Source organism: Mesocricetus auratus, unplaced genomic scaffold (assembly GCF_017639785.1).
Source record: "Mesocricetus auratus isolate SY011 unplaced genomic scaffold, BCM_Maur_2.0 Super-Scaffold_100691, whole genome shotgun sequence".
Classification (NCBI taxonomy): Eukaryota; Metazoa; Chordata; class Mammalia; order Rodentia; family Cricetidae; genus Mesocricetus; species Mesocricetus auratus.
The window spans coordinates 39,256,562-39,269,933 of record NW_024429267.1 but is presented as its reverse complement, the minus strand read 5'-3'; the positions used below and the strand labels follow the sequence as shown (position 1 = coordinate 39,269,933).

The window sequence follows — 13,372 nt, the reverse complement described above, 5'->3', positions numbered from 1 at the left end:
GTTTAGTATAAAGTGCCAGTTCCTCCTGAGCTTATAATTTGAAGGCAGTCTGAATAGACACTTTTATAGAACCAGGCAAGTTTATACGTAAGTACACGAATCACTGGAAATACTGCAAAAGCTACAAATGGAACTAGCCATGCCTGTGTTAAAGCTTTTACAGCTAAAACAGTGAGAGACTGGCATGTAAATAGACCAGCAGAGTGGAACTGAAGAGCTAGAAATAGACCCAGGAGAGTTTCAGTGGATGATAAAAATAGATCCAAGCCCAGACGCAAGGTTGCTTTTCTTAATAAAAGATGCTGTGACAACTTGAGAGCCACTTAGGAGGACTCGGACTGTACATCATGTGACTGAAGAGGGACAGCTGAATGTGGGGCTGGAGGCTGTGAGCTCAGCACCTTGGAGGATGAGGCAGGAAAAGCCCGAGTTCCAGGAAAGCCAACAAGAGACCCTGCAGAAACAAGCTCTTTCCTGAGCTGGAGGGCCATGTCTTGAAAAAAGCAAATTTCATTGAGTTGTTTCTTGTATGTCAAATTGACTAGAAGTGAAGTTTGAATGCTACCCTTTGCAAGCCTGTGGGAAGCAGTCCCTCTGATCACCACAAGATCATGAGAGCCACTTAGTGTGGCCATGGTATTCCAAACATGGAGAAATCACAAACATCCTGACCAGGAAGGCACTCTCCACCCTATGACTTGGTTTTTGTCTTCAGAGATGTTACGATGGACAGCAAATACTGATGAATGAAAAGTTAAAGGGGCCAGAGATTGGATCCCTGAAAGTGCCAGCTGCTCGAGTCTGTGTGAGACGGTGTAGCAAAAGTTAGTGCTGCATTCACTGCCGATGTGGGGAGAGATAATGGTGGGAAATGTTACTAAGGAGTCTGAGTAAGGATCCACTTTTTTTACTGTTTCACAAAGGTGTGTGTGTGTGTGTGTGTGTGTGTGTGTGTGATAAGTGCAGTACCTGTGGAGGCCAGAAGAGGGTGTTGGATCGCCTGGAACTGGAGTTACAGGTGGCTGTGAGCTGCCCAGCATGGGTGCTGGGAACCAAACTCAGGTCTCTGCAAGAATACCAATGCTCCCAACCTCAGCACCATCTCTCCAGCCCTTTTGTGCTGTTCTTGATGATGGTTTGTTTTCATTTGTTTGCTTGGTTTTCAAGACAGGGTTTCTCTGTGTATTCTTGGCTGGCCTCAAATCCAGAGATCTGCCTGCCTCCTGAGTGTATGCCACCACCGCCTGGCTGTTCTTAACATTGTTGTGTAAGCCTGACATTATTTCATACAAATTGCCACAATTAATGCCAGATTCGTATTTTATAATTTTTATAATAAGGTACTGTGTGAGAGAGTCCCACCCCACCCTCTGCAACACTGGAGAGATAGCTGTGCTGAGCTGGGCTGTCTGTTGTCTTTGTAAGGCTCTGTGTATCAGTATTTTTGTCTCAATCATTTTGAGCTCAGGTGGAAATTTATTCCTACAGGTGATTGACGAGAGAGAGTTTTTTGAGATCATGCCCAATTACGCAAAGAACATTGTTGTTGGCTTTGCAAGAATGAATGGGAGGAGCGTTGGAATTGTCGGCAACCAGCCCAAGGTGGCTTCAGGTAGGACATGGGCCCTGGAAAGCTCTGACTGGGTTTGGACACCAGGGCTGCTTGCATTCTTGGTGTCCATCTGCCTTCTGTCCTTCCATAGCCAGGGGAGAAACTCAAAGGAGTGTGGTGCGGGCGTCTTTGTTTCTTAGCATTCTATTTCCAAAGCTCCTTTCACAGTGTTGCTCTTAGGGTTAAAGACACGGCTCCTTCTCAGCCTAGGTCTGTGATTTTAAGCATTTGCTTTCTGTTCTCCCTTGTCGAGGGGACTGGTGTCTTCCTTGTGTCTCCAGTGGCTTTGTCGGTGGCTGCAGATGCAGTAGTCAGCACCCGAGACATGAACAGCATCCCTCACATCGGGTGACATGGCCAGATCTGAGTCCTAGCAGGCTGAGGGGATCCCCTATTAGCTGTGCCATGTAGGTGGGGACTGTCTGTACTGCCCCTCTTCACTGTTGTCCCTTAGCTCGGAAAACAAAAAGTCAGTGGTACTGTCAGCTGGGTGTGGTAGCATATGCCTGTATTCATGACACTATGTCGGGTGAAGTAGAAGAACCCTGAGTTCAAGGTCAGCCCTGCCTTAACAGAAATAGCCACAGCAACAGAAACCACACACATGGCGGTTTTCCTCATCAGTATTTAATACATTCACTGTGGGCCACATCACTGATGCTTCCAAAACCTTAGGCACATATTTGTGTCTCATTAACTGCAAGTCCCAGATACTCTTTTTTTTTTTTGGTTTTTTGAGACAGGGTTTCTCTGTATTGTTTTGGAGGCTGGCGACCAGGCTAGCCTCGAACTCACAGAGATCCTCCTGCCTCTGCCTTCCAAGTGCTGGGATTAAAGGTGTGCACCACCACCTGGCATGATGTGTTTTTTGTGTGCCTTTTTTATAACTGTTGTTTGAAACACAGTCTCTCTACGTAGCCCAGTCTCTCCTGACTCACTACATATGCCAGGCTGGCCTCAAACTCATAGTGATCCACTTACCCTTGCCCCTGGAGTGCTGGGGCTTAAGACATGTGCCACCAAACCCAAGATTATATGGTTTTCTTGCTGGATTAGCTAGTAGAATAGTGAACAGCAGTTTAGTGGTCTTCCTAAACAGCTTTGGCTGACCTTGAGCTCAGTATGTAGACTAGGCTGGCTTCCAGCCTGCAGTGTTAGCCTGTCCCTGTCTGTACTGGGATTGATTTCCTGGGAGAGCCAATACTTTTACCACAAGATGTGATGATGGCTGTAAGATTTTAGTAGATGTTCTTTATACAATTTGTAATATTCTCCTCTATTTCTGATAGGCTGGGAGCTTTTCCCCTTTTGTTTATCTTAACTGATCATTGGATTTTGTCAAATGCTTTTCCTCCATTTATTTATGTGGAGGGTGACTTTTTTTTAACGTGTTAATTTGACACATTATTACATTAACTGATTTTCAATGGTTGATCCAAACTTGCTTACCTGAGTTAAATCTCATTTGGTTGTGATATTTAGTTGTTTTTATTCATTGTTGTTTTGCACAGTGTTTTGCTGACCTTTTTGTATGTTGCTGGGAGATGCTGAGCTGTAGTTGTCTTTTGGGGTGTCTTTGGTTTCGGTGTTAGGGGAATGCTGCTGTCATGAGTGAGTTAGATAATATTCCCTCTGCTTTTATCTCCTTGGCAAGTTGTAGAGAAAATGGTAAAGTTTATCCCTGATGCTCACCATCAGGTCTGGGCTTCGTTTGTTTTTAAAGAGATAATGCAAAGCAGAGTTACAACCCAAATCTATGATCCTTGTTTGCTTATGTAGTTCCCTTCCTGCAGGTCTCGATCCCTTCAGATAGTTTTGTGTTGTGCCTGGGCGCCTCTCTGCCTTCCCCAGAGCACTTGGGGAGCACTTACTACAGGGTATGTCAAGGGCAGCTGTTCTCAAGCTTCCTAACACTGCGACCCGTTAATACAGATCCTCATGTTGTGGTGACCCCCACCATAACATTATTTTTGTTACTATTTCATAACTGTAATTTTACTGTTGTTAGGAATTGTAATGGAAATATCTGATATACAGGGTGACCTTAGGCAACCCCAGTGAAAGGGTTGTTCAACCCCCAAGGGGGTTATGACCCACAGGTCGAGAACCACTGGTCTAGGGTGACAGGCTCCTCGGCTTACCTGTTTATCTTGGGATGTCTTCACTTTCCAGCTTTTCTTCCTCTTTGAAGCACTGTTGGTATAGAATTATTAGTTTTATTCATTTAGCATTTAAAATGTGTTGTCTATCTTCTGACCTCCCACACGTCTGCAGAAACAGCATTTGCTAACCTAATGAAGACCCATTGAGTACACGAGTCATGTCACCTGCAGCTTTGAGGACTCTGGGTCCTCCTGCAGTTTCACTATGATCTCTCTTAGTACAGGGTCTGAATTTATCCTGCTTGACTTTAGAGTTTCTGGCTTTTGTAACTTCATGTCCTGTCATGAGGAGTTTTCAGACACTGTACAATCTTGGTGCTGTCTCTCGGGTGCCCTTGCTCCTGGCGTGCTGTGTAAGGACAGCGTCCTGGCTAACGTAGGGGTCTGTGAGCTATGTGAGCTTTTTGCTCGTTCTAGCCCCACATCCCTTGATCTTCCCGCTCAATGTCCTACTGAGCTGCACCTCTAGTAGATTTCCTCTGCAGTCACTGCATTTTCCAGCTCTGGAATTTTTTAGTTTTTTTTTTTAAGTGGTCTCTCCCTGGTTTTCTCATTTTGTCCATGTTGTATCCTTGTTCTTTGTCTGTTGTCATATTTCCCTGTATCTCCTTAAGTGTATTTAGGACTGTGGTTTGGGCTGGAGTATGGCATGCTTTTATACTAGCACTTAAGCAGGCAGATCTCTGAGTTCGAGGCCAGCCTGGTCTATAAGCAAGTTCCAGGACAACTTAGGGCTACTCAATATGACCTTGTGTCAAAAAACACACTGTTGGTTTAGTCTTTTTCTAGTACATTCACTGCCCGTGCTCCCTTATGAACAATTCTCTAAATCTGAAATGCGATCGTTTCCCTGTGTGCATTACTTATTTACTTATTTTGAGATAGTCTCACTAAGTAACTCAAGTGTCCGCAGACTCGCAGTCTTCCTCTCTTAGGACTTGATTTTCTAGGATCCCAGAATGCACCAGCAGCTCTCATGGCCACCCAGCCCCTTGCAGTTTCTCTGCAGGGTAGGACCTCCAACCTCCCATACAGCCCTCTTTCTTAGTATTGCTCTTTATTACCCGGTTGAATGCTGAATTTATCCACTTGTGGACATCTTTTTTCAAGTATTTTCTAGAGACTATCTTTAATTTATTGTGTGTGCTGGGGTATTTTGCTGCATGAGTGTGTGCACCACACGCTGCAGTGCCCATGGAGGCCGGAAGAGGGAAGACCATAGGACACTGATCACCGGGGGCTGGAGTTACAGTGGGTTGTGAGCCCCTGCGTGGGTGCTGGGAATCAAACCCGGGTCCTCTGGAAGAGCAGCCAGTTCTCTTGACCACTGAGTCATCTCTCCAGCCCTAAGACCATATTCTCTGTCATGTGTGCTCGTCTTTTGTCATACTCATTCACCTGTGCCCTTAGGTTGTGCTCAGCTAGTATTATGGTATTTTAGCTTTTCAGGAGCCAAACAGAAGCAAGCCCACCAGGAAACCACGTGTCCTGACTTTGTAATGTGTTTTCATTTGTATTGACATTAGGGTGTTTTCTAATTTTCTCGGACCTCTTCTCACTGTGTTTCTGGGCCTAGACCTTCAGGTGCTTTCTGAATTCCCTGTACACACGCAGCTGCTGACGAATGTGCGAGTTCTTGAGAGAAACCCTCCCCTCCGCTTTTTCCTCCCAGGCAACTCTTATCACTTGCTCAGTCTCAACTACTGTGTTTAAAAAATGTTCTAGTACATTATTTGTGTGTGGTGTTGCACATGTGTGGGGGTCGGAGGACATCCTGTGGGGGGCAGTGCTCCTTCCGCCACGTGGAACCAAGCTTCAGGCTTCGCAGCAGGCGTCTTCCCTGCCTGTCTGTGTGGACAGCCCCCAGATGCTGCCTTCGGCCTGCACTTTAGAAAAGTCTTCCTCTTGCTGTGTTTTGAGCAGAGCTCACCACTCAGCCTGCCTGAGTTCTGAAGCAGAGGAGTGTTCTTCCAGCAGCCGTGCCAGCTGAGACAGACTTACACAGTGACTGTGACTGAAGCTGGCTCTGTATCCTCCAGAACCAGGGAGGATAGGCTTGTGCTTCAAGCTGGAGATGTGTACACATTTAAAACGTATGTAGTTATAGTGCAACAGTGACATGCACGGCTCTCGGGGTGGGAACAGCAGTTTGGTGGTAGAGGCCAGCCTGCGCGGGCACTGGATTTGAGTGTCAGTGCCTCCCTCCACCCCCACCCAGAGGAAGGCCATCTCTCAGGTTCTGCTGAGTGTGTGATAGTTACCCTCCTGTCATCATGTAGAACAGGTGTTGCTCATTGTTGCAGAGTGCTTCCTGAGGGAGCCTCACCTTTGGATCTTTAGGTTTCTGATGGCTCCCAGGGTTCTCTGTTGCTCTGGTCGTGGGTCCTGTGTTGAACCTGGGACTTGTCTTGATTCATGTCTGTTCAGTTTCTTTCTTCCTTTTTCCCAGCATGGGGTTGAGGGGGGAAGGGGTGGCAGGGTCTTGCTATGTAGCCCTGGCTGGCCTGGAACCTGCCAGTTATACCAGATGGGCCTTAAACATGTGACGATCAGCCTCCGCCTTCCAGTTGCCAACATTGAGGCGTGCATGACCACACCTGGCCCTTCCTAATTTCAAAATATTTCACATGTGTGGGTGTTTTGCCTGAATGTATGTGTACCACATGTGTGTTTGGTGCCAGTGGAGGCCAGAAGATGGCGCTAGATCCCCTGGGTGCTGGCTGTGAGCTGCCATGTGCATGCTGGGAACCGAACCTGGGTCCTCTGGAAGAGCAACTGGTGCTCTTAACCGCTGACCCATCTCTCCTTACTTCTTAATGGTTTTCTCTTTTGCATAGAATTTTTGAAAATCTGGTAAAGTCCCAACTGGTGATGTCTTCATTTGTGGTTGGGGCTTGTTGGGCCCTGTCGTCAGGTTAGCCCTGAACTCTGCAGCTCTGGGCTTTGTGGTTTGGCCCATGACCTATTGTGAACGGATTTGTGTGTTTATAGAGAGAGGCATTAATTCTCATTCTTTTCCCCCATTAGATACTTAGTTTTAAAAGTACATTTGTGTGTGCACCTTTGTGTGTGTGTGTGTGTGTGTGTATGCACATGTGTGTGAGGGCATGTGCTTGCTGTGGTACATATGTGAAGGTCAAGGACAACCTTCATGTGGGTGGCATTTTGATGTCTTGGGGACATTTGGCTATGTTGAATATGGTTTGAGTTGTCACAAATGTGTAGGAGGCATGTCTCATGAATAGAAGGCAGAGACACTGCTCACCATCCTGTGCACAGGACAGCCCCACAGCAAAGATTTTCCTGATTGCCATCCCCAGCTTCCAATAGGAAGTCCTGTGTCATCAGCAAGTTTGTACACACATGCATGTGTGTTGCTAGGAACGGGACCTAGGGTCTCATGCACTCTGGGGAGGTGCCCTGTCTCAGCCCAGTTTGAAGCCCAGTTCATGAGTTTTAAGTTAGCTTGTGCAAGAGTTTGACTTCATACCCTGTTCTTTTAAAAATTGTTTCATCTTCATTGTATTATCTGTGTGGGTGCACATATGCGTAGATATGTTACAGTTTCAATACTTCAGTTCCTAAAGTATTAAAATGATATAAGCAGATAATTTAGATGAAATGGAATTAAGAATTGAGCTCCTCAGTCACACCAGGCAGATCCCACATGGTAGGCAGCCGCCCAGGTCCCTGCCTCGAAGACCACAATCAGATTGCTCTACCCCAGAGCAAGTCCTCAGAGCACTGGGCAGTTGGGGAGAGTGTGCCTTATCAGTTTCATTCTTTTGTCCCATGAGTGTAAAAGGCTGTCGAAAAATTGCTTGATCAAATTGTAGGAATTTAATCACAATCCTGACTTAGTCTTTTATTTTATTTTATGTATGTGAGTGTTTGCCTGCATGTATGTCTGTCCACCACATGTGCGCAGTGTCTCTGCAGGCCAGAAGAGGGTATTGAATCCTCTGAACTGGAATTACAGATTGCTGTGTGCCATGTAGGTGCTGGGATCAGAACCTGGGTCCTCTGCGAGAATAGCTGTTGCTCTTAACCACTGAACCGTCTCTCTAGCCCCTGCTGCTAGTTTTTAAACATGAATGGCGATCTAGCTGTGTTTTCTCTATTTCAGAGTCATCGCAGAAAATCTTTTTCCTTTGTTCAGTCAGTGTGTGTGTGTGTGTGTGTGTGTGTGTGTGTGTGTGTGTGTGTGTGATCATGTGTGGTCATATGTATGCATGAGAGCTCCATGCAGGAGTTTCCCGCTAGCTCACCTCTATATGTTTGGGACAGGGGTTATGTCTCTTCTCTGAACCCAGAGCTCACTGATTGGTGCAGCCAACCGTGAGTCCCAGGAGTCCCCATACCCCACCCTAGCACTGGAATTCTATGATGATGTCACCATGGTGCCTGACTTTTATATAGGTGCTAAGGATCTGAATTCAAATCTTCAGGCTTGTGTGGAAAGCACTTTATTAAATGAGCCATCTCTGCAGCTCTGATTTTATTATTTTGTGTGTATGTGTTAAAATCAATTTTAATTTCTTTTTAATAAATTCATTCAGCTGTGGGTTATTGCTATGTTTTATATGTTATCGTCACTATGTTTATGATTGATGACTCGATAATCCACTTTCAAGTCTGTGAAGGTTTTTGCTTGTCTATGTTGTCTTTGCTCCAGGATCATGCTGGTCTCAGAGATAAGTCTGAAAGTCCCCTTGAGTGTATGGGAGACTTACTGGTACCTGCTAGTGACCTGCTCAAGGCGACGCTGCAGAGCCATGTCCTTTGGGCCTCCTACAATGCTGTAGGAGGTGATGACTTCCCTACTTCGCAGGGGAATAACTTGATGGAACATAGAGTCAGAGTCCAGCTCTGCATTTTCTAGAGTCACTCTGAGTGACAGCTACCACTGAGGGTCCTCTTGGGACAAACCAGGCTGGACTTGAGCTGACTGCTCTTCCATCTCTGGGAAAGAGCTCAGCTCGATGTTCCAGACTGCTATGTTCTGCCACTAGCGTAGCAAAGCCTTGTTTGCCTGGCGGGAGTGTTCCTGACTGCAGTCAGATGAACCTGTGCAGCCTCAGAAGCCAGGCCTGGGTGCTTGATGGGGGAGTATTTCCACTGTGGACAGAGTTGGTGTGTCTAGAAGCTTCCTATGGCAATCTCTCTCCTTGTAGGGTGCTTGGACATTAATTCATCTGTGAAGGGGGCTCGTTTTGTCAGATTCTGTGATGCATTCAACATTCCACTCATCACTTTTGTCGATGTCCCTGGCTTCCTGCCTGGTGAGTCTTGGCACAAGTGTGGTGGGAGAGGTGGTTATGTTTGGTGTGGGGGTCTCATGGTCCCCAGAGCTCTGACTTCTCTGTCTTCTGTTGTCCAGAAGATAGGGCCTTGTGAGGTTGTCACAGCCATGAGATCTTGCAAGGGCTCTAATGTTGCCTGGTAACTCTTCCTCATGACCTAGGCACAGCGCAGGAATATGGTGGCATCATCCGACATGGCGCCAAGCTGCTCTATGCGTTTGCTGAGGCAACTGTGCCCAAAATCACAGTCATCACCAGGAAGGTGAGGCCCTCCTCTTAGAGTCTGTCCCCTGGGAGCATGACCATTCATGCTCCCAGCAACATGGCTGAGGTAGCCTGCCGAGAGATGACCTGCTCTGGAAGGGGGCATGCCTCTTGCTCACTCCTGTGAAATGTCTGGAGGGCTCTTTCTGGCTCACACATGTTGCAGGGGTGTCCATGGTCTCCCAGAAGCAGGGAAAGCCAACAGCAGCAGGTGGTGAAGACTATGATGAGTCTTCTAGACCTTGGCTTGAGGGCCAGTGGGCATGCCTCATCTCCCTTGGCTTTCTGAAGTGTTTAGGGACATGATTTGCTTGTCTCTGCCATCGACACTCAGCATTTGGTTTGTTCTAGGCCTATGGAGGTGCCTATGACGTCATGAGCTCCAAACATCTTCTTGGTGACACCAACTATGCCTGGCCCACAGCCGAGATTGCAGTCATGGGCGCAAAGGTAAAGACATCTAACGGAACTTTCCTGTGCCCAGGAACTCTTTTGATAGCGTCCTTGTGTGACTGGGAATGTAGAAAGAGGCCAGATCATGACTGAAAGGAACAGGGTCTAAAGCCTGGAAAGTCCCCTTCCTAGGCAGTCCTCCCTGTCTTCCCAAAGGCAGGCACATTGATTGGCATCTTCATGGCAGAGGAAAGGATGGCTTTGGGTAGGATCCCTGGAGAGAGAAGAGTCAGCTGAATTTACCGTTGGGACAGAGTTTGTCACTACCTCATCTCATCTCTTGGGGTACTCAGAGCCACCTCTTTCTGCCCACTGGAAACTAAAGTTCTGTCTTTGGTGGCTTTGAGAGCTATCAGGGTTGAGCCAGGTGACTCTTCAGGGTTCTAGAGTGTACTCCCTGGTCATTGTCTTAGTTTGGGTTTTATTGCTGTGAAGAGACACTATGACCATGGCAACTCTCCTAAGGGAAAGCATCTGATCGGATTGACTTACAGTTTCAGAGGTTTAGTCTGTTACCATCATATGACCGTGTGCGCAGACATGGTGCTGGAGAAGGAGCTGAGACTTCCACACCTTGATCTGCAGGCAGCAGAAGCGACTGTGAGCTACACTGGGCGTGGCTGGAGCAAAGGAGACCTTAAAGCCTGTCATCCGTGTTGTGTCATGCCCCCCTTCCTCCAAGGCCACACCTCCTAATAGTGCACTCCTTATGACCCATGAGTCTGTGGGGTCCATTCCCATTCACACCACCACTGGCAGAGTGTTGTATGCCCAGGGCTTGGTAGTGAAGGAGAAAACAGCACTTGGCGGGAAGCGGACTAAATGTCCTGGCTTCAGAGAACAGTGGGTAAGGAGAGCAGAGGGAGAGTGGGATGGACTGGATGCTAGGCAGCCCTGTGCATGGATGTCTCTTTGCTCTGATTGGCTGGGAGGTTCACAGCCACAGAGTGACAACTGATGGCTGTCTGGGTTGAGACACCACTCTGGGGAAACCTTAACTCTTCTCACAGGGTGCTGTGGAGATCATCTTCAAAGGGCACCAAGACGTGGAAGCCGCCCAGGCGGAGTATGTGGAGAAGTTCGCCAACCCTTTCCCTGCAGCCGTGAGAGGTAGGGCCTGGTGGAGGCAGGTGCCGCTCATTCGCCCAGTCGTTTGCTTGTTCTTTCTAGAAAGTCTGAAGTCGCCTTTCACCTTTGCGATCGCCTCTGTTGCCTGGGGAGTGATGGGGCTGCCCCCGGCAGGGTCTGGGACTGCACAGTGGACCTGAGCAGGATGTTGACAGGGTTCTGTTTCTAGGGGATGGTCTAGTCCACCCTAGACCTGGTGGCTAAAACCCTCTCTTCCCCTCACTAGCTGGGGGGTTCTTTGGGTTCTGCTGGGGCTGTTCTCACTGTAGTCTGCCACTGGCTTGACAGTCCAAGCTGGCCTTTCTTTTAAGGTAATGTCGGCTGCTTGCTGGTCCTTCTTCATTTCTCTAGAACAATTGGGCTTTTGTTCTTGGTGTCCCAAGAGTAGCTGAAAATGAAGGGTGCTTAGGCCCTGAGGTCTAGGTTTTGGAAGCCCCATTTCACGTTCGTCACATTGTATTGATAAAAGCAAGTCACAGGGGCTGGGAAGAAAACTCTCTCCATGGAGGAAACAAAATTTTACTGTACGAGGACCCATGGACAGGGAGGAGAAGTTGTTGTATGTGCTTTCTTTCTTTTTAAAGTTTTATCATTTACTTGTCTATGCGTATGTATGGGTGTGTGTGTGTGTGTGTGTGTGTGTGTGTGTGTGTGTGTGTGTGTGTGTGTACGCACATGCCTACCAAGGCCAAAAGAGGGCATCAGGTCCCTTAGGGAGGTACAGGCAGTTTCAGATGGCCTGAAGTAGGTTTAGTGATCCCAGCCTGGTTCCTCTGAAAGAGCAGCAGTGCTCTCCTCTCAACTGCTGAGTCATTGCTCCAGCCCCATGAATACTTTCTTAATTTCATTTCCTGCTGAGCCCATCCTGGCAGGGTAGAGGCCCTGGATCGAGGCAGGAGGGAGAGGCCACATATTTTTATCTGGCCTAGTGCTCCTATGCCAAAACTTGGGAACCTGGAAGAGCGGGAAGCCTTGGGTCCAACTAGGGTTTGTGGGCCTGACATCTCTCTGCCAGGTCAGGTGCTGGCCACACTGTTGGTCTGTGGGGCTGAGAGTGTGGCCAGGGTAGGTGACAACTTCAGCCACCCACATACTGACCTCCTTTTCTTTGATGTTCCAGGGTTTGTGGATGACATCATCCAGCCATCCTCTACGCGTGCTCGGATATGTTCTGACCTGGACGTCTTGGCCAGCAAGAAGGTCCATCGTCCTTGGAGGAAACACGCAAACATCCCATTGTGAATGATTCAAGGGAAATAGACCAAGAATTAGACAGTCGACTGTTTGTAGCCACCCCTGCCTTTATAATCATGAAATGTGGTATCTAATACCTTGGAAGTTGATGGCATTTCAGAAAGAGTTCTTGTGCCTGGTGTAAAATTATTTGCTGTATTAAAATCTTTGTTGGTATTATTTTGAGTAAATATTTCATTTTTATAGTAAAAATCTCAATCAAAACAAGAAAACCATAAGAAAAAAAAGATAGAATTCTAGTATTGTTGCCTGGAGCTGGCCCTGGTTAGCAATAATGTGGCTCACGTGGCCCTCACAGGTCAACATGTTGGGGCTTGGTCTCCTGCGTGTGATCGTGAGAGGTGAGACACAGCGCGGTGCTGAGGCCAGGTTGGCCATGCTTGGTTCTCATGAAGGTGTTCTCAGTTCTCGCCTTTCCCTAGCTGCCTGCTGGCTCTGTGATCTCCACACACACATGCGCACACACATGCACACACACATACACACACATGCGCACACACACATGCACACACATACATGCACACACACGCACACACATGCACACACGCACACACATGTGCACGCGCACGCACACACACATGTGCACACACACATGCACACACACATGTGCACACACATGCACACACACATGCACACACACATGCACACACACTCATGCACACACACTCACGCACACTCTTGTGCAGGCCCCGTCATGTGATGCAGCCGGGATGGTTCTCACCAGAACTTCCACACAGTAGTGCCTTGCCATCGGATCTCAGAGCTATGAGCTAACTAAACCACTTTAAAAAGTTAGCCTGTCGGGCTGGACCAATAGCCTCTGAAACAATACAGAGAAACCCTGTCTCGTAAAAACCAAAAAAAAAAAAAAAAAAAAGTTAGCCTGTGCTACGAGATCCACAAAGATAAACACATATATGCATATATGACTCATGGACACAGGACCAGTTGCCAAGTCCTTCCGTTCTGCCGCAAGGGAGCTGGAAACCAACCATACACTGCTTCATGCCACCTGACCCAGTCGTCACAACCTAAGAGAGCATGGGACCTTTGTCTCTCTCCTTGTAAGTGATCAAGTCCACAGACAAGAAGCCATAACCCTAAGGCCGGTACCCCAGAGCTACTGGTGGAATGAATTCCCACAATAAGCCTGCCTTCAGTGTTTTGTTTTAGTAATAAAAAACAGACTAATAGTA

The 13,372-nt window shown here is 47.6% G+C and overlaps 1 protein-coding gene across 1 annotated transcript in view; it reads left to right on the top strand.

The window, feature by feature from the left end:
* Pccb (propionyl-CoA carboxylase subunit beta) overlaps positions 1 to 12,335 on the top strand; it is a 66,594-nt gene extending 54,259 nt beyond the window's left edge. The window contains exons 10-15 of the mRNA XM_005072016.4: positions 1,489 to 1,612; positions 8,949 to 9,056; positions 9,239 to 9,339; positions 9,693 to 9,791; positions 10,805 to 10,904; positions 12,043 to 12,335. Coding sequence (XP_005072073.3) covers positions 1,489 to 1,612; positions 8,949 to 9,056; positions 9,239 to 9,339; positions 9,693 to 9,791; positions 10,805 to 10,904; positions 12,043 to 12,164 — 654 coding nt within the window. The 3' untranslated portion in view covers positions 12,165 to 12,335. The remainder of the gene's footprint in view (positions 1 to 1,488; positions 1,613 to 8,948; positions 9,057 to 9,238; positions 9,340 to 9,692; positions 9,792 to 10,804; positions 10,905 to 12,042) is intronic.
* Positions 12,336 to 13,372: the final 1,037 nt, after the last annotated feature.